This window comes from Gymnoscopelus microlampas, assembly GCF_963454915.1.
Source record: "Gymnoscopelus microlampas genome assembly, chromosome: 13".
In the NCBI taxonomy this organism is placed as follows: domain Eukaryota; kingdom Metazoa; phylum Chordata; class Actinopteri; order Myctophiformes; family Myctophidae; genus Gymnoscopelus; species Gymnoscopelus microlampas.
In genome coordinates this window covers 12,568,989-12,590,811 of record NC_139950.1, presented here as the reverse complement: position 1 = coordinate 12,590,811, position 21,823 = coordinate 12,568,989, and the positions used below count along the sequence as shown (strand labels likewise).

The window sequence follows — 21,823 nt, the reverse complement described above, 5'->3', positions numbered from 1 at the left end:
TGAACATAGAAACTGTCAGTAGTTGGTTTACATGTTGTTCAGTGCTGTAAATGTTGTCTTAAGGAAAGCAGTATCTTAAAAATCTTGATATATCTAAAATACAGAGACATCTAAATATCTTATCACTGATATAAATGTTTCCTATACAGTAAATTGCTGTGTTCATTTAGCAGAAAGGAACTATACCAACACTTATAATAATGTTTTATATAAAGTTAGAAACACAGAGATAAGCAAACCAAACTCTTCTACACAGTTGGACTTTATTGTGATGAGGCTAGAGTGACACCTAGTGGACAGAAGCGTTTTCTAAGGCCAGCACATTAACAAACATCAGGACAAATATTTAGTTTTTTTTACAATCATCACGTTTGATTGATTTTGATCATTAATTGGTCCCAGTTTAGACAACACATTGAATGTACTGTAGACATGAGTTACTGATTTATGATTCTGAGAAATGTCTGTCTGTCTGTCTGTCTGTCCGTCTTACATAGAAAAACAACACTGTCTGTCTGTCTGTCTTACAGAAACTAAACAAACATGAAGGAGAAAAGATGATCTTAAACCATCTAAAGTATTGTTAGGATATTGGTGTATATAATGTATAGTAAGTCATGTTTGAGTGTAATTGTTGTTTCTAGATGCTGACCACGACCTTTGAACTTTCAGAATGTGAACTCCTAACAGAACAGAGAAAAAAGAGGATTCATTTAAATAATGTAAGTTGATCTGTTGAATGTGTGTTGGTGAGTAAAGTGGTGTTCCTAAGGGCTCTGGTTCGGGGTGTTAAAGTAGTGGTCCAGTAATTCAGGTGTTCCTCAGGGCTCTGGTTCATGGTGTTAAAGTAGTGGTCCAGTATGTCAGGTGTTCCTCAGGGCTCTGGTTCATGGTGTTAAAGTAGTGGTCCAGTATTTCAGGTGTTCCTCAGGGTTGGTTCAGGGTTTTAAAGTATTGGTCCAGTATGTCTTCAATCTGCTGAGGGTTGTAGTCCATCACCTGGACCACATGTCCATCCTCAGCTCCTCGGATCATGGCAGACAGACCTACACACAATACACAACTATTGTTAGCATCCAACACCTAGGATAGGACTGTCACAACCATAGGGCTTAAGTGGTTAATCAGAATAATGGATTTACTCAGTTATAAAAACAATCAATTAGCATTTCATTGTGTCGATTCTTTGAAGTAATCGATAGAATAATAGAAGAACAAGCTCAGAAATCTTTTTTGTGACTGTCTCTCAATATGAACCACCTCAGTGGCCTTGTGGTTAGGTTACTACTCTCAATGGGCCTGATTCACTAAGCTTGGATACGTACAAATATTTTACTTCTCCGCAAATCCACACATTTTCGTGAGCAGAGTCTGATTCATGTTTTTGTTTTGTCTGTGGGTTTTGGCGTAGGTACACTTACGTCTGCTCTGGGGCAGTCTTATGTGACACAAACCATGCGTAGCTGCTATTAGAATGCCTTATTCTTCAAGCTAAATCAGTTACAATAGTGCCAAACCTTTGCCAAACATTTCATCACGTATAAAAGGAAAGGAAAAAATATGTCTGTTAAACGATCTATGTTGAATGAATGAATTCATGTTTTTTATTTCTTTATCAAGAGTTCAACAATTTAAAATAAAAATATAGCTTAATGCTTAAATGCAAAGGCCTATGGGGCTTATAGACATCATGCAAATTTAAACTGATTTTTATTTATTTTTCAGATAAAACATTTAGAGTTGAATATAATTAAACGTCACATTGTGTGTGTGGCCACAATTTTGTGTATTGATTAAAATAGACGATCATGCCTTATATGCAACAGACGCACCTCCAATGTTGCGTTATTCACTTACCACACAATAGCCTAATTTAGGTCTTTATATTACCTGATAAGGATACAGTATGGATGAAATCTAGTGTCCATTACTCTATTCCCCATTCCGACATAGGACAGCGGCTAGGATATGTTAATCCAAAGGACGGAGTAATCAATAAAGCTCTGGTCCATAATCTATCGGATAGCAGGGTTCCAGTATGCCCTGGATTCCAGCATAATATTTACTTAACAAAGGTGAGCATTGTTCACTAGAAAAGGCTTATACTGTATAATATCCTTTCCAGTTTTATTAGCCTATTATTCGGTCGTGGGGTTAAACTTTGTTAACTTCTTTTTCTCACTATACATGAGAGCATTACTTTGTTGAGTTCAGTTCATCCATCGCGATCGAGGGACTCGCCTCCAGAGAGAACAGATGTACAAGTTCTCAAGGTGGTGCGACGTGACACGTTGTAAGCTTGCAGATCAGTTCTTTTTTTTTGCACATTGGATATTTCCTGTTGCCTTTTATGGTGTTAAATGGGACGTGGACCAATGCAATTGTCTACATGTGACCACGTTTTTCCATTTACGAACAGGTGGGTGATCCACACAAATCAAGGCTCTACACTCCCTTTCATGAATCGCACGTCAGACTTTACTTAAAAAATATACACTAAACTCTACACTAGGAAATGTACAAACAGCTTTGTGAATGAGGCCCAATATGCCCATATATTGTGATGTCATAGTAAAACAAACACATAAAAACATACAGACACCATCACACAATGACATCACTACCATGTAATTGTCCTTTATTAAAATCAATTGTCAAAGAAACAAAACATCATTTACCAACTAATCGCGAACTGCGTGAAAGAACTTCACAGGAAGTCTATTAAGCAGCATTGATTGAAGGTGTTGCTGGTGTGTGAAATGTTTTGTTGGACGGTACACGGGGGCCCAAAGAGATTAATCCATGCTGCTGTCATAGTGGAGCACGAGGTGTACTCCTTTGGAGGGGAGTACACCTCCACTATTGGAGAGGACAACAATGACAGTGATCAGACTGTGGTTCTTGTCTTCAACACAGCGACACTGCGCTGGATGAAGTTGTCCCCAGTCACAACTGGAAGAAGAGAACGTGAGGTTCCCTACAGTCGCAGAAAGCACACAGCTGTGCTGATAGAAGATACCATCTACATCTGGGGAGGGCATATTGCCAAAACGGCGGAGTACTGCAACGTGCTTTATGCATTCGATGTAGACACCCACGGATGGTTCAAGCCCGAGGTTTCTGGAACAGTTCCAGAGGCGAGGGATGACCACTCAGCCTGTGTCTTGGGAAAGCTCATGTATATCCATGGAGGATCCAACTCTGGCTCCTGGTTGACTAATGACATCCACAAGATGGACACAAACACAATGGTCTGGTCTTTAATTAACACCGGAGATAATCCACAACCTGTTTCATCACGTCACTCTGCCACCATCATTGGGACAAAGATGTTTGTATTCGGTAGCTGGGGGGGCCAGTGGAAAAACACCAACATCAGAGTGTTTGACTCAGAGACCAACAGCTGGCTGAGCCCTCCTTCTGCATTGCATCCTATGCTTTTTCCAGAAGGACGCTGCCATCATCCAGCCTTTGCCTATAATGGAGAGCTGTACATATTAGGTGGCTCCAAAAGGACCCCGACCAGGATCCTCAATGATCTGTGGAAATTCAACCCAGAGACGTTCTCCTGGCGGAAGGTTGAGCTCAAGGGGGAAGTCCCCTGGGCGATGTATGCTAGTATGTCCTGTTGCATGGTGGGAGATCGTATTATCCTCATTGGAGCATACAGTGTCCTGTCCATCTTACATATAAATCCTAGTCTGAAGACGTTATGCAAGCTAGCTGTTATTCAGCACGGTCTGGAGCATTCTGGACTCCCACACAACATCAGCTGGGAGCTGGCAGCCATGAATAACAACAGCAACAGCTGAAATAACATATAGGACAAAAATATCCCCCTGCTCCCCAAGAAAAAAAGAAACAAAGAAAGAAACAGTTGAGTCTTACTTCTTCCTGATGAAGGTCTGAACAGACACAGGATTCTCTTCTTCATGGCCACAGCCCGACCCAACTCGTAACCCACGCCTAGCGACGGCTGCGTTACCTCGGCAACGATCACTGAAACACAAAGACACAACAAAACCTCTTTGATGTTTCTTCAGTGTTTGAACGGACACGACATGTAATGGCTTTGGTCATTTGGGTAATGTTTCCTTTTTAGTTTCTTTCCTTTTACCCCTTTTCCTCCCCATGTTAGTCGTTATGCCAATAGGCTATATGCACAGCAGCCATATTGGGAATGAATTGGGCCCCTTCCTTACTTCCTTCACAGGTGTTACCAATGATACTAATTAAGGCTCTGTTCCATTTAGTGTGGCATAGCGGTTGTCTTATTTTCAAGGACCCCTATAACTCTGAGAGTGTACAAATGGAACCAAATGGACCCTTACGGGTCCATTTGGTTCCATTTGTACACTCTCAGTCTGGTGCAGCCTGGTGCAGCGCTCAGGTCCTGGACCTGGTGAGATGAAGGAGGAGCCACAGAGCCAAGTCCCTCCACGTGCCAGAGCCTCTCCTCTCCCCGAGCCCCAGCAGAGTAGTTCTGGAGAAGCGGATTGAGGGGCCCGGTCTTGACCGTGGGGTAGCTACTGGGACGTAAGTCAGGGGCTTGATCAACCCCAGCTGGGTCACCTGGGCGAGGGTGTATTTTGCGAGAGCTGAAACACCCTTTGACCCCAGGCTACAACACTGATGATACGTCCCAGTTGCATCCATGTGATGTTTTTCTTTATAACTTATACAATTGGGGTGATTGTATTTTGTCTCCCTGCTCTCCTATTGACACATTTAGATCGTGTCAAAGGTCATGTCTCACCCAGGCACAGGATCTGACACGGATTCAATTCATCCCCTGAGCAAGCAAGCAGGCTCTATTAGCTCAATGGAAAAAACGTCAGCACTTGTGCAGAAAACTGGATTCAAATCCAGGGTAGAGGAAGAAAGTTACATGAAAAAAAAGAGACAAAAACAGTGACAAAGTTTAACTGGACCTTTAATGTGTAACTTCACAACAGTAACCAGGTTAATTTCAAACTGTCAGGTGGAAACCTTTTATGTCCAAAAAACTTTACTTTTCAGGGACTGGAATAAAGAACCTGTGTTCCAATGGATCCAATCCAGTAGTTATTATTTAGGTAAAGAGAAGTCCACCGTGCTTCAACCAGTAGAAGGTAGAAGGGCTTGTCGCTGCTCAACTTGCATCAGAGAAAATAATAATACCTGGGCACAGGAGAGACTACCCAAATAAAATATACCGGAGCACTCGACTGGTCTGCACGTGTTTTATTGTTTTGCATGGGTGATTATTAAGTCACAAGCTCTTGTTAATACTAGCCTTTTGCCCTTTTGGGTACAAAATTATCGGTGAAACCTTTCAAAAACAGCCGATCTACAAGCTCACAATGCGTTGCGATGCGATGCATTGTGAGCTTGTAGATCGGCTATTTTTGCGACTTTTGCCGTGACACTGTCATAACGCAAAGTATAATATATCGCATTAATTCATGAAAAAAATAAAACGGAGAAATATGGAGATACAAGGTTTCTGTTCTTACCATCAGACATGTTCAGCCACTCCAAGTCTCTGTCATGGATGAACTTATCTCCAACTAGCTCCGCGTCAGGGTCACCTACACACACGCACACACACGCACGCACACACACACACACGCACGCACGCACGCACGCACGCACGCACGCACGCACGCACGCACGCACGCACGCACACACACTAGGGATGCCACAATCTGACCTTCAGCAAATTCGAAATTCGGACAGCCCTGGCGAATATTTTTCGAATATTCGACGGCGCCGTTTTTTGAAAAATATTTAAAAAAAAAAAAAACTTTTTTTTTTTTTTTTTTTTTTTAATATTTTCGCTCCTGTTTTAGCATTATTACGGTCATTTCCGGGTTGCGCGGCCCAATTATTAGTTACGTTAATGTTTGGGCTGGGATGCTTTCCAGCAGGGGCCTCAGTGCGGCTGCAGAGTTCATGTTTGGGCTGGGCTGAAACAGTGAAACGCTCTGAAACTGTGGCCATTTACAATTATTAAGACTATAATATTACTATTATTAGTATTAGCATATATTTTGATTGAAACTAAGGCATACAAAAGTAAAAAGTAAAAAATAAAAAAAGTAAAAAGTAAAAAAAAATTTTTTTTTTAAAAAATAATAATAAAAAATATATATAATTAAAATCGAATTTTAAAAATCATTTTCGATTATGGAGACTGTAACGAATATTCGAAAATTCGAATAATCGGTGGCATCCCTAACACACACACACACACACACACACACACACACACACACACACACACACACACACACACACACACACACACACAAATCAGTTCCTAAACACTTATTTTATAATTCTACTATTCGGAAATGGCAGATCTACAAGCTCAACAACACGTTGCTCAAAAGTATTGAGTACTTTTACTTTGGTACTGTTAAGTCTATTTTGATGCCACTACTTTTGTACTTTTACTCAAGTCAAATTTGTAATACAGGCCTTACTTGTAACGGAGTATTTTTATATTGTGCTATTGGCTACTTTTACTTAAGTAAAAAAGAAAAGAAAAAAGAACAGACTGTCTGTAACCATACTGAAACATTATTGCTCTGAGGTAACATTACTGTAACTCTGAGCATGTAATAAAAAAAAGGGTGAGTTGGTTAACCAACTCACCCTTCTCTGACATTTCATAATAATAATAATAATAATAATAATAATAATAATAATAATAATAATAATAATAATAATAATAATAATAATAATAATAACAACTCACCCTTCTCTGTCACTTCATTGTGACTCACGTGTTCAGTCAGGACTTTTCCAAAAGTCTGCAACTTCTTCACTATAGTCTGATAGATCTCCACGTCCTGTCTGCCTCCACGGATGCTGCCACAGAAGTAAATATGCATTCTTCTATAATCTGTACTGGTTCTGTACTGGTACTGTACTGGTTTTGTTACTGTTTCTGTACTGGTACACACGGCTGTTTTGGCGCCCTGTATGCAAATGAGCACATGCGCAGAAGTGGAACCAGATTGAAACGTCGCAGCGTCCGTGCTGACGTCACACGGGACGTCGACTTCCTATCGTGACGTACACGGAAGTAACCTTGACCCGGATAAACAACAACAACAGTAGACGCAGAAGAGGCTGGCGGGTCGACGGGCGACGGGTTTATTTGATCATAAAAAGGTTCAAAATCCCCTTCAGGTAAGAACTTATCATGATGGATGATCATAATAATATATATATTATATATATATGATGTCATGATGGATGATAACGATAATATATGTTATGATAGAACTTCATCATGATGTATGCGGTCATAAATATGATGTCACGATGTCAATGACAAGTAAATGAATGAATGGGCTCTATGCACAGCAGCCATATTATCACTTCCTTCACAGGTGTTGCAATGATACTAATGAAGGCTCTGTTCCATTTAGTGTAGCACAGTGGTTTCCACGACCCTCATAACTGAGAGTGTACAGGGTCCATTTGGTTCCATTTGTACACTCTCAGAGTTACACACCTGTAAGGGGCCATTTGGAAGCCCATGAGGGTCCCTGGACCCCAACTGTAGACCCACTGGTGTAACAGAGTGTTTCCAGTGAGCCAACATGCACAATATCAGCACCCTGACTCTGTTTGACCAGAATGGAACAGAGCCTTCATTAGTATCATTGGTAACATCTGTGAATGTCTTCATAATATGGCTGTGCAGCCATTTTACAGTATGAAGACATTGAATAGACTGTGACTGTGACTGTGAATAGAGCCTATTGTTATAAATATCAGACCCTCTGTTGTAGGTGGTTTCTGACCTCTAGGTCAGTCAGGGGTCTGCAACGTTTTTCAGGCCAAGGACCTCCTTAGCTGAGAGACAGTGGTGGAAAAAGTACTCACATGTTTTACTTACGTAAAAGTATCAATACTGCAATGTATAAATACTCTGTTACAAGTAGAAGTCAGGAATTCTAAATTGACTTGAGTAAAAGTACAAACGTTTTGGCATCAAAATGTACTAAAGTACCAACAGTACTCATTATGCAGAAGGTCTCATTTCACAAGTTTTCAAATGTATATAAATCTTTAGAAAATAGCCGATCTACACATTATGAGCTTGTAGATCTGCTATTTTCAAATAGACAAAATATATATATATAGGGCTGTCAAGTGGTTATTGTTATGTTTTGTAATGATAATCAAAATATATAAAGTAACTAGTTACTAAAGCTATCAAATAATTATAGTGGAGTAAAAGTACAATATCTGTCTCTGAGATGTAGTGGAGTAGAAGTAAAAGTACTGAACATTGGAAATACTCCAGTAAAGTAAAAATGCCTCAAAATTGTACTTAAGGACAGGACAGTACTTGAGTAAATTGACTTAGTTACTTTACACCACTGCTGGGAGAGAGATGAAGCAGGGACCCCCCCACTACATATTGTATAAAACTGTATTGCAGATTAAACTTGTTTCATAGATTCTTTCTATTAATCTGTTGGATTCATGTTAATGTGTATAATTGTCAGACATTTAAACCACTTAAACCCCCATGTACTTACTAGACCCGACCTTTCACTCTATACTTGGTCTGCTCTTTTCCCCCTCTACACCAAACCTCTTTGCTGAAAATAGCAGATCTACAAGTTCACAACGCCTTGCAGTGTGAGGCGTTGTGTGCTTGTAGATCGGTTATTTAAATTTCGGCTAATGTTCTCCTCAGAATAGGGATGCTAGGGTTCATGTGGTTAATGTAAAACAAAAGAAAAAGTTCTTATCATACAAAGATTTGGAGACCCCCCCTGTAGTAACTCTGATGACTCCCTAGGGGTCCCGGACCCCCTGTTGAAGACCCCTGCTCTAGTTTAGTGGTTCTCAAAATGTCTTCATGTCAAGGACCCCCTAAATATACTATTGGATTAGGCCGCGGACCCCCATCTGAACATATTTTGTGCCAGATTTGTGTTGTTAAAATGTTTCACTAATATCCTCTTTTTTTTAAAGATATTTTCAAAATAGCTGATGGCTACAAGCAGACGCGTTGTGCTTGTAGATCAGCTATATTAAATTGGCCAACGTATACAGGCCGGGTTAAAGTGGTTAAACTGATCTTGATGCAATATTAATTAATTTAGCTGGGGACCCCCCTTGGAACCCTGTCAAGGACCCCTTGGCTGGGGGTCCTGGACCCCACTTCGAGAACCACTGCTCTAGTTAGGGGTTGCTGGTTCCAGTCTCACCAGTAGCCTACTGGTTCCAGATAAACTGGTTTCTTACAAAACAGTGTTTCAAACATTTCAAGGACGCTTAAATCGATGTATTTGGCTGTGGGCAATTAAGATTTGTAACCATCTGGAGACGTAACTGTCTATTTAAAAGATGTAAAAAGAAATACCGGTAGCTAAAAGAAGCCCAAAAGTATTGAACATACAAAGAGGTAGGAAACAGTAGAATAGATTAAAAAAATATATAGTAAAATACAAAATTAAATAGCAAAATAGAAAAACAAATAAGAAAATAAAGTAGCGAAAATAGCAGCTATACTGTAGATCTGCTAGATCAGTTAATAACTGTGATGTTTGTGGGAGTTGTGGTCCAAGACAAAAAAAATAAAGACATACCATCTCCAGTTTGAACTAGGTGGATGCCTTTTTAGGAGACCGGAAGCAGGTTGGAGTCTATTGTTTCCAATGGAAGAGTGAACGTGAACACAGCTTCTGAACCATTCTTTAGTCCCATGGTCACTGAACTAAATTTTGGACCCGATCGCCACAAGCCACAAAATGTTCCCAAGATTTTCATACTAACATGGCTTTTTTTCAGGGAGACAAATCAGTAGAAAATCTACTTAATTATCGACCTTTCTCTGTCCCAGCAACACACTCTCACGGGATCTAACACCAGTAAACATCGGACATTCGCAAGATCAGACCACTTTGGTCAGGAAACCATTTGTAGGATTTGTGTACCATTTCGCCTCTAGTGGCTCCGATTGGGATGGTGTATCTTCAAAAATTAACCATCTTTGATTGTAATGTTTCAGGGCTTGTGGGAGTTGTAGTCCAGCAGCGGCCGGCGGTTGTGATGGGTCCAGAGAGAATCCTACCAAACTGTGATGACGATCTGGTCCAGGACCAGCCCGTGGACGCAGCGCTGCCCCCGGAGGCCGGTGGAGGGGAGGAGTGGAGCGGGGAGGACATAGAGGAGGGGGAGGACACAGAAGGAGGAGGAGGGTATTATTACCAGCCCCTCAACCAGGAGCCGGACGCACCGGAGCAAGGGGACGAGACGGACGCCGCTACGGACCAACAACTCCACCAAGTCCACGAGAGAATACAGGTAGGGTGGTGGTTCTTTTTAGAGAGAATAAAGGTAGGGTTGAGGCTCCTTTTAGAGAATACAGGTAGGGTTGAGGGTCCTTTTACAGAATACAGGTAGGGTTGAGGGTCCTTTTACAGAATACAGGTAGGGTTGAGGATCTCTATAGAGAATACAGGTAGGGTTGAGGATCCCTATAGAGAATACAGGTAGGGTTGAGGATCCCTATAGAGAATACAGGTAGGGTTGAGGATCCTTTTACAGAATACAGGTAGGGTTGAGGAATCTTTCTTTTAGGATTTAAATTTTAACCCGATTAGACCTGGAAAGCCTATACTCCTTTAAATCCAGGAAAGTGTCTGTGTCATTTTAGTTGTTACTATTTATCATTTCTGTCGGGCAGAAACCTCTTATCTCCATATTCAAACTTTTGTTCCCCATAAATGAATGCCCTACTTGATCATACTACAGCGTTATACAAAAGTAGCAGATCTGCTACTTTCGATATTTTTTATAAAGTAACAGTTTTGGACATAGTGACATTTCCACCCGACAGAGACGATAGAAATATGATTTATTAAAAAAAAAAATGAATAAAAAAATGTTAAGTTTTTCTGAAAACAATTTTTAGAATCTGCCTCAGGTCTAAATGGGGAGAGGGGGGAGAAGGAGAGGGGGAGGGATTAATGGACTGTAACGTGAAAGTCCACGGGCCAATCACAGCACTTTCTTTTTGCCTAATTATTCAGAAAACTCCAGACCACAGAAAATCCACTGAATGTTCAAAGTTCTGTTTTTTTGGGTGTAATTGAGGTCAGAAAACCAAAAAAAAAACCTGAACATTTTTAAAAATAGAAATGTGATGTCATGAGACCTTTAGATCGGGCATGTTTACATTAGATCATGATCAGTAGATTATTTTCAGTTTCATATATGGAATGTTCATTAATGTGTTCCCGTCTAAGGAAAGAAAGAAAGAAAGAAATTATTCTGGGTCGTTAACGATTCCTGGTTCCATTTAACGATTCCTATATTTTAAAAAGTCCATTTAATTTTGGATGAACACAAATTCAATCATACATTATAGAATTGCATACATATTATTGTAGTGGTTCTCAAAGTGAGGTCCAGGGACCCTCTGGGTTACTTGAGGGGGTTCTAGATGGACCCTTACAGGTCTATAACTCTAGTTATTGTGGTCCTTGAAATTAAAGTGTGTGTGTGTGTGTGTGTGTGTGTGTGTGTGTGTGTGTGTGTGTGTGTGTGTGTGTGTGTGTGTGTGTCGTCAGGCCATGGGTCTGCACCTGCCTCAGGCTCCGCCTCCAGACAGTGATGAAGAAGCTGACACAGAGGGAGCAGCGGTCGAACGAAGCCACGCCTCCATCCCCATGAACCCAGGTAATGATGCTAAAAGGATCCCTGGCCAGATATGCCTTAATCTCTATAACAGGGGTTCGCAAAACAAATTGCACAAAACATGACCATGTTAATTAATGCATAATGCAATTTTTAAAGATAACATGAAAAGCCTTTTTGAGAGTAGTTATTTTCAATGTATACCCTATTTCCTTGTGAAAATAGCTGACCTACAAGCTCACAACTTTTTGGATAGCAACGCTTTGTAAGCTTGTAGATCGGCTACTTTCACTAGTTTTGGTTCCGAGGAGACATACATATAATTCTCTATTGTACCATATATAAATGGTTTGTGAACCCGATCTTGTGTGTGTTAGTGAAACAGGGGCTTGGTTCATGACAGAGGGCAAGAGTTTATGATCTTCAACAGACACTAGGGCTCGGTATTGCCTACAACCTCACGATAGATATGTATCACGATACAGAGGCCACGATACGATATATCGCGATATACGTTGACCCCCCCCATGTGGAAAAAATAAGAATACAAAAAATATATATATTATATATTTAAATCATTTTAATAATAATTAAAATTGTGTTCATAACTTTCAGTTTACTTGGTTGATAGCATATTTCTGTAGAAGCAGAATCAAGAATATTTTGGCAAAATTATTCAATTATTATTTAGAGAAGAGCGGCTACTAGCTGCACTGATCCATTCTGGCCAGTGGCCAGTGTTGCCAAATGTGTTTATTATAAGCGACTTTGGGATTATTTTTTTGTAAAGTAGATTGTACATATTGGGGGTCCTTGTTCTTGGCATGAAAATGTTATAGAACACACAAAACATTATTATACAATAAAGTTTGACTGACCTGCCCTAACTTTGCTTATTTTGGGCTTTCTTTATTTTTATAGACCTGGTTGCTTGTTTCTCTCGCAACAGAATCTGGCAACACTTCTGGTTAGTGGCTGGCTATCAAAGCTAGCTCTGTCTGCGTCGCGCTGTTCGCGTCTGTGATCCATCCATGCTCCTTGACTGGGAGTCTGGGATGGTGGATAGATCCTTCTGTTACAGTAAAATCCATCTAAAGTACCACACAACTGAAAACTATTGCGACCATGACCACAAGTTAGAAACTCAAAGTGGTTATAACGTTGAGGCACAGCTGTTGCCTGTAAACAATGCGATGCAAGTTCCAGTGTGAGTTTGGAAGTCTTAAATGCACAGGTTTCTCAGCTGTTTTTAACTCTTTATAAACACACTTACGGCATCGAAGTAGTTTATGTTGAAAATATATCCACTGCGTGATTTATCAAAGAGGCCTACTCTTATCTAAAAAGGATTTCCATCAACACTCTGAAATCATTTACGGATTAATGATCATCTACGTTGGTTGGTGGAGTGGAATGACAACAGAAAAACGTAAGACTTGTAAAATGTAAACGAAACGCAGTGTTTATATGACTAGATATTACTCCACTGTTCTAAACAGCCTCTGAGTAGACGTGTATAATAACAAGGGGTCTGGGAAGAGAGTGCGAGGGGGGCTTTGGTAACGCTATTACCCCCGCCCGGGATAAACACGCGTTTGTCAAAACTGTGTCCCCCACATAATTCATGCCATATCGATATAGCAGCCTCTCTATCGATGCACATATTGTCGGGAGTATATATCGATTTATTGCCATATCGATTAATTGAACCCACCCCTAACAGACACTGGACGAAGCAATAGCTCAATTGGCAATAGTGTGGCAGCCTGTGAGTCCTAAGGTCAAGGGTTCGATTCCTGTCTATGGCCATGGGTTGAGGTGTCCATGAGTGAGGTTCTTAACCCTGGATTGCAAAGCAAAGTTTGTTGTTTACCCAGGGTGTTGGACTAAGTGCGAAACTTATATACAGCCAGACCCTGCATGGATTGCTCCCCTGCATGCTAGCCACAATCCCTCAGCACTCTGCTCAGCTGTTGAGAATGCTCATTTGTTAGTTGCATGGGCTGCTTTGTCTCAAGTTCAATCTATTCTGTTTCTATGTCTTATTGTGCTATTATTGCATAGTGCTTTTTGCCTTTCATTCCTTGGCCCTGTGTAGCGCTGCTTGCAGCTATATTTGTATTTTTTTCAACGTAAAACAACGTTCGTATCGACGTAAAGAATACACTTTTGCTACTCCCTTGGACCAGAACTAGCCTAGTGACATCCCTCCCTCTCCTGTAGACCACGTGGAGCTGGTGAAGCGCACCATGGCTCTCGTGGCGCTGCCCATGCTGGGCGTGCCGGCCTGGGCCCGGGAGCTGTCTGAGGACCAGTGGAAGGACATGGTGGAGCACACCCTGCAGACCAGACAGAGCTCTGCAGCCCTCACCACACTGAACTGTAAAAACAACAACTAGAGCGCCCCCTGCAGACCAGGCAGAGCACTGCAGCCCTCACTGAACTGAACTGTAAAAACAACAGCAACTAAAACACACACACACACACACTCACTCACAGAGGTTTGTATTGCTATACTTGTGAGGACATCAACATTTTAGGACGGCGCTTTTACGAATGCCATTTTCGCAAATCTTGGCAGTTTATTTTTACTGTGAGCTTAAAACAAAAAAAAGGCAGATCTACAAGCTCACAAGGCTAATTTTCGGTGCACGGCACCAGAGAGAAACTAAGTATAATCAAGCATAATTCTAACATTGTGAGGACCAGGAAAATGGTCCTCACAATGTCTATTTCTCACATTCTACTATACTTGTTGTGGGGACGTTTGGTCCTCACAAGTATAGTAATACAAACACACACACAGGACCCAAACATCAACAAAAACCACAACCCCGTCACGACTCCCAGACTTCATCCAGGAACCCCGCCTGAAGCCAACCAACCCGACCCCGGAAAGTCTTGGAAAACTGTGTCGACCCAAATCTTAAACTCTTTGAGTTCATCTAAAGCTGCACCCTGTAACTTTTCCTGTTCCGCCCCAAATGTTCTCCTGCGGAAGAGCTGAAATTGTCTTATTTCTTTTTTTACCACTGAGCGAATAGAGCCCACCTGCTTGCTCTGGGGAGAAATGTCATGTTGACCTTCTAGGTCAAAAACGGGATTGTGTCAAAGGTTGTGTCCAACCTAGACACAGGATCTACTTGTCCCAATAGAAGAGCAGGGAGAAGCAAATACAACCACCCCAACATAACAACATACTCTACCATACAGATTCATTGCACAAAATAACTTGTTATTCACCAAAATAACTTGCATAATTCAGCTTTAACTACATGAGCTTTAACTGCAAAAAATAGCCAATCTACAAGCTCACAGATATTTAGTGTAGAGCGAAATCAGGTGGGGGCTTACTCTAGAGCCCTTGGGAATCCGGTCAACTTTACTAAGAAAAGGATTTAAGTAGTTAAATCTAATATTTCACTGTTACATTCCAAAGTAAGGATACGTGATACTGAAACATTGCCCGATATCTGATTAATCCCATGGGCAAACCGATCGGAGATATGTTATTTTTGGCTTATGTTTGCCTATTTTCACCAAATGATTGCCTGTTATGACATGGCCTGAATAGGTGCGCTACTGTTCAAGTAGTTAAAACTCAGACATCTTATTTGGTCAGCCATTGCATCTTGCCTTCATCTCTTCAGCAGTACACAAGGGGTTAATAACCAGAACATTGTACAAACCATAATATAATGTAATGTGGCTTATAAAAAATCATCATCATTATCTCGAAATCCACTATTAACCATTTTTCAACCTAGTATCCATATTTACATGTCATAGGTGAGACTTGTCGGAAAATAGCTAAAACAGGTGACCTACAAGCTCGCAGCGCGTCGTGACACGTTGTGAGCTTGTCGGTCGGATTTATTTTCCCGCACGACACATCGCACGACAGAGTAAAAAATAGGCCTTAAAGGACGACTTCACCCACTTTCAACATATCTTCATATAATTGGTCCTCACTAATGCTCATGATAAGATGGTACCATTTCTGTCTACTCACTCTGTGTCTCAGAGGAGGGCTGTGGACAGTTCAGAAACCCGCCTACCAGTGACATCATCGGTAGACAGGTTTTTTGTTTTTTCAAAGCCTGCAGTTTCTATTAGCTTGGTTTCCCATCGATGATGTCACTGGTAGGCGGGTTTCTGAACTGTCCACATCCCTCCTCTGAGACACAGAGTGAGTAGACGGAAATGGAGCCATATTATAATGAGCGTTAGTGAGGACCAATTATATGAAGATAGGTTGAAAATGGGTGAAGTCGCCCTTTAAGTGATTATCGTCTCTGTCGGGTGGAAACCTCATACGTCCAAAACTGTTACTTTTCATGATTCAAATCCCAAAGTAGCAAGAGTAGCAGATCGTCAAGCTCAAAATGTGTTTGTGTGACGCTGTAGTATGATCAAGTAGCACGTTAATTTACAAAGAAAAACAAAAAAAGTGAAAATATCGAGATAAGAGGTTTCTGCCCGACAACAGCGATCTGCAAAGCGCTCCTCCGCTCATGAAATGCTTTCATTGGACAGAATGGACAGAATGGACAAGGCCCCTAAGAACGTTGTTCGGCAAGTCCTGCCGACGCCGAAACATTCAAAACGTTTGGCTTAGTTTGGGGTTCAGTGTGTTGCAGCCTTTATAGTGTTGTTTGATACCTTGATTAACCTCCATGTCTGGTGTCTCATAAGGCAGGGGTTCTCAAACCTTTTCATGTGAAGGACTCTAAAATTCATACGTATGTTTGCCCCCCCTCCATGTGAAAAGCTTTTGTGCCAGGGACCCTGCATAAAAGATATGTGTAGCTATTTTCAATTGGCCAATGTATAATAGGGGGTTTAAGTGTTTAAACTGACGTTGATGCTACGTTAACCCATTTTGCTGGGGAACCCCCTCAAGGGCCCCTGGGGGTCCCCGGACCCCACTTTGAGAACCACTGTCTTTTAAGTGTGGAAGAACCGTCCGGCTGCGCGCATTTAAAACCCCTTAGTTCCTTTTGACACCCATAGGTGATCCCTTACATTCTGGGCGGACAACATGGTTCCACTCTGACCTTTTGACCTTTAGACAACAGTAATCTATTGTTGTACAGCCTTCATCTTCACCTTTTATTTGACCCGTCTTCTTGTTTTAACCATTTCCTTCGTGTTGTGCTGATTATTATGTACATACCTGTAACTGAATCATTGATGATCATTGATGAATGAATATATATATATATATATATATATATATATATATATATATATATATATATATATATTATTATATATATGTGTATGAAAAATCTGAATAAATGAGTGAAGAAACAAATTCAGATGCTTCGTTCCATACTATTTTTGGGAATCAAGCAATGACACACATCTTACAAGTTTGTGGTTTGTTAATCACTTGAACCCTCTATACTGGACCTGAGTTGTCTCTGTACTTTGACTTTTATCTGTCACCAAATCTCTTTGCCAAAAATAGTAGATCTTCAAGCTCACAACACGTTGCAACACGTGAGCTTGCGCTGTAGTTCTGCGTCCCTTATTTTTTCTTGGCTCAAGTTGAAAAGTTGGTAACCCATGTACACCCTGAACCCCTGAACATTATTAATGCAAGGTAGGAAATGTGAGAATTGAAGGTTAATTTGAAAAGGGATCTTGTAAGAAGATTAGGAAGGAGGCATGTGTACCACATACATGTGTACCACTGTACATACATGAAGCAGGGCATGGTGGAGACGTGTACTACCAGTGGTGGAAAAAGTTAATTTATTTGTTTTTTCATCTGAGTAAAAGTATCAATACTGCCATGCAGAAACAAAGTAGACGTCCGGTAATCGAAATGTACTTGATTAAAAGTACAAAAGTATTGGCATCAAAATATACTGAAAGTAGCAAAAGTAAAAGTACTCATTATACAGAACGTCCCGTTTCACAAGTTATCATATGTTTAAAATATTTTGAAAATAACAGATCTACAAGCTCACAACGCGTTGCATCACGGCGGGTTGTGAGCTTTGACTATTTTCAAATAGCCATATGATAGTAATCATTGCTATAGAGTGTTTTTTCAGTAACAGGAGTCTCCCTGTCTCGCCTGCTCTTTAATAAACAGAAAATGCATTTTCAGGTTGGGATACCAATTTGATCCAATCAGGAGAGAGAACTCACACAAGATACAGATTAAACAAGTAAAATTGGAAGTGATGACACACAGAAATGAGCAGACACAATTGGACCTGGAACACTATAAAAAAAATAAGCTGATAAATGGGTATTTAATAACGAGCTGGAGAGACAGGGAGACCCCAGTTACTGAACAAACAATCTATAGCACAATATAGAGCTTTAACCTTTCAACAGAAAACCTTTTTTTACCCAAAAACTTACCTATACTATTAACCTTTTAACATAAAAAAAGTGTTGGTTTAACAACAAAACAACAACAACCATAACAGTTAGAGCTCTCTCGCAGGCTGTGAGAAAATACACACAGCTCAGTTCTCTTGATGTCAAACATGACCATTTTATTTTGGACTTCTATTTTCTTCCTGTACATACATGAACATCTGTACATACATGAACATCTGTACAAAATCAGACTCATACTTTGTGTTCTATCTACTTAAAGAGTTACGCGTTATGTACAGAATGACTGGAGATGCAGCGGAACTACACAAGTCTTTGGGACAAAACCCCTTTATTTCAGTTATTCTGAAATGTCAAGGAACCCTGGTTCAGTGGTGGAAAGTAACTAATTACAATTAAGTACAATTTTGAGGTACTTTACTGGAGTATTTCCAATTTTCAATACTTGTCTTGGCAAATATTGTACTTTTACTCCACTACAATTATTTATTTATTTTTTTATTATTACAAAACATTTGAAAAAAGCCGATCTACTGCTGTTTTCACAAGATTTCAATACATTTATACATTTGAAAACTTGTGAAACGGGACATTCGACATAATGAGTACTTTTACTTTTGGTACTTTAAGTATATTTTGATGCCAATACTTTTGTACTTTTACTCAAGTAAATTTGGATAACCGGACTTTTACTTGTAACAGTCTAGTGTTTCTACATTGCAGTATTGATACTTTTACTTAAGTAAAGAAATGTGGAACTTAATTTTCCACCACTGCCCCGGTTTGATTTTACATTAGACCGCGGATTTGGGTTTTTCAGACCACACCAAGGGTCCATTTGCACCCCCTGGTAGTGGGCCCCGGAACCAGGGACGTGCTGGCCACTGGGAAATTCGGGAAAATTCCAGAACGGCCGCGCCATTTACGGGCCGCCGGACGGCCGGTGGGCCACCCAAGACAACTGCAGCATGTATTTTTTTTTTTATTGAAAAAATTCGGAAAATCCCAGAGCTGAATTTTGGTCCCAGCACGGCCCTGCCCGGAACCGACGTTGAGAACCAGTGTTTTTTTTTGCTTCTTGGCAGCTGGACAAAATGAGAGGTTGTGTCTTGTTGTGTTATGTATGTGTCCTGTTGTGTATGGCCTTCTAATGATCACAGATTACATTACAGTTACATGTCAGGCATTTAGCTAAGGCTGTCATATGAAAACATCCCTTTCTTGACAGACGTTATTGGGACTAAATCGTCGTTAATTAATATTTAGTCAGCCGATCGACATTATGAGGAGTTTAGGTGAAGATTCACACAGTAAAATCCTCAGTTAAGTTGACACTAGTGCCCGACTGATATGCCGGTTTGGCCGTTATTCGATTTTTCTCTCACGACATCGGTAACGGCAGCCGATGTTTCCCGATTCTTAACCACTTTCAACCTTGCGTCTGCATTTTGAGCATGTGTAGAAACGTTTCAAAAGTGTTCAAAGATTTTCCAAAATGAATTGCCAATCTGAAAGCTCACAATATGATCAGATATTTGTTTTAATTGTTTGAAGAAGGCTTAAGTGGTTAAATAAAATAAAGTTCAGTTTATGTGTATTTTATTTACTTGTTTGCTAGTTCATTGTATAATTAAAGTCAAATGTTCTTTTATACTTAATACAAAAAAATATCTATCAAAAAGTAATTTGTGTTCATTTTAAGTTGCACTTCTTCCACAATTTGAATTAGATTTCTTTTGAAACAAGTTTACGTTTACACTAGGAGCATTTCCCTCATTTTCAACTTTATCTTCATATCATTAATGCACTAATGCTCATTATAAGATGATTATACTCACTCTGTGTCTCATTGGTGGACTGTGGACAGTTCAGAAACCTGCCTACCAGTGACATCATCGATGGTGATTCCAAGCTAATAGAAACTACAGCCTTTCTCTTCCTGTAAAGTTAGCATGTTGAAATAGAAGCCATTGTTCTTGCATTAAAAAAAGAAGAAGTTTTAAATCATTTTTGAAATTACGAAACCTGCCTTCTGATGATGTCATTGGTAGGCATGTTTCTGAACTGTCCACAGACACAGAATTAGTATACCGAAATTATTTAATCTTATAATGAGCATTAGTAAGGATCAATTATTATGAAGATAATGTTTAAAATGGGTGAAGTGCTCCTTTTAATGAAGCTGTGTACAAATGGACTTGGTTTTTCCAGATGAGTCAGACTCCATTTTGTCCAGTGTCCAGAGGGGCAGGGGCTTGTCCCCACGTTTTGGAATGCTCAGAGTGATTGAGTGATTGACAGCAAAGCTCAGAAGGACACCCTAAGGGTGGGGTTGGGGGGGGCGGGTGGCAACGTGCAGCAAATTAAACCAACTGACCAATGGAAAATAAGGGGGAAGGAGCAGTTATTCAGAAGTGGGTGGAGCCAGTGGTGTACTAGCCAATGTAAACATTAACAGGTGAAGGGGCGTGGCACTAATACTAATACAATATTGTTTATACATAAACAATATTGTCGCTGTCGTGTGGAAACCTTGTATGTCCAGAACCGTTACTATTCAGGAATAGGAAAAAAACAACCTGTGTTCCAATGTAGTTATTAAGTTATTATTAAGTCAAGTTCTTGTTAATACTTTTCATTGGTTCAATATTTATAAAACCCACTGACACACCAAACACTTTCACTTTCAAAATGTAGCAAAAATAGCCGCTCTACACAATTTTTGCACGACACTCTTGTACGATGAAATACCGCATTCATTTATGAAAAAAAGTTGAAATATGGAGATACAAGGTTTCTGCCTGTCAGCAACCATATTCAGTACACATCTGTATACTGTGCCTGAACAATAAAACAACATCTGTTTTAAATACTTTGTTCCATCTGTAATATATATATATATATCTTTTTTTTCTTATAAGGAGGATTGTTTCTGCGCACAGGTACAGGAATACGTTTCATCAAAAGAATATTGCTTGGTCACTTAGAGAAATTAAATATTAAAATAAAAAAACAATATTCATACAGTATAAAAACAAAGGTCTTATAATATGAGGTTAAACTGAGGAAATGTTTTCGATCAAAAAAGGAGTGAAAAGCCAGATGGAGAAAAATGAAATATGTAGATTCTAAAAACACAACAATGGGTAAACAACAATAGTAACCATGCCAACCGGAAACTGGAGGGGTGAAGGCCAATCTATGCTTGGGGCGACAAGTGTAGAGCTATGCGTCTCACTGTGCGTCTCACTACATTCCGAGATTTGAGCATTCATACTGTCTGTGACTCCAGAACATGTAAACAAGGAAGTGAAGGTGGTCTCGTGCATCTCTGTGGTAGCGGAGCTTACCTCGTCTTCCCAGCCAATCAGAATACAGCGTCATTTCATTAAGCGTCTGTGGCCTTTATTTTTTCCTGTACGGAGTGTACGCGAAACCGTCGGCGGACGTCCTCCGCGAAAACATTTTTTTTGTCGTGTCATCTTTGTCATGTGATTCGCCGTCTGACACTTGTCGCCTCCAAGCATGAATTGGCCTTAAGCTGTTCCATCAGAGTGATGGACATGAACCAAACCAACCAATCAGAAGACAGGAACCGTGACTTTACATTTCAGTCTCTGTTCTTCAACCAGCGAGGATTATCTGGTGACTACATTTCCCAGCAACCCGGGGTTCACATTAAAACCAACATTACAGACTCTGTTGTCAAATTGCATGCAATACTCACATTTCTGCCTCCAGCATGGTGGTGTTAAGCTGAAATATGTGACCATCTTGTGGACTTCATATAACGTCGATGTCCGAACGT

At 40.3% G+C, this 21,823-nt stretch overlaps 2 protein-coding genes across 3 annotated transcripts; one reads left to right on the top strand and one right to left on the bottom strand.

Annotated features, from left to right (window-relative positions):
- Positions 1 to 142: 142 nt before the first annotated feature.
- Positions 143 to 6,940, bottom strand: dnph1 (2'-deoxynucleoside 5'-phosphate N-hydrolase 1). Its single transcript, XM_084077093.1, has 4 exons — positions 6,743 to 6,940; positions 5,496 to 5,570; positions 3,889 to 3,999; positions 143 to 1,046 (listed from the first exon to the last, which is right to left on the bottom strand). The coding sequence occupies exons 1-4, from the start codon at positions 6,876 to 6,878 to the stop codon at positions 928 to 930; spliced, it is 441 nt and encodes a 146-aa protein (XP_083933219.1). The 5' UTR covers positions 6,879 to 6,940; the 3' UTR covers positions 143 to 927.
- A 155-nt stretch (positions 6,941 to 7,095) lies between these two features.
- mea1 (male-enhanced antigen 1) lies at positions 7,096 to 16,915 on the top strand. 2 transcript variants are annotated; one of them, XR_014602150.1, is made up of 5 exons: positions 7,096 to 7,179; positions 10,025 to 10,320; positions 11,589 to 11,697; positions 13,879 to 14,760; positions 14,792 to 16,915. XR_014602150.1 is itself a non-coding variant. In XM_084077092.1 (4 exons), exons 2-4 carry the CDS (start codon positions 10,066 to 10,068, stop codon positions 14,052 to 14,054), a joined length of 540 nt encoding a protein of 179 aa, XP_083933218.1. In that variant the 5' UTR covers positions 7,096 to 7,179; positions 10,025 to 10,065; the 3' UTR covers positions 14,055 to 16,914. The 2 variants fall into 2 exon arrangements, 1 of the variants encoding a protein (XP_083933218.1); XM_084077092.1 differs by having other exon boundaries at positions 13,879 to 16,914.
- Positions 16,916 to 21,823: the final 4,908 nt, after the last annotated feature.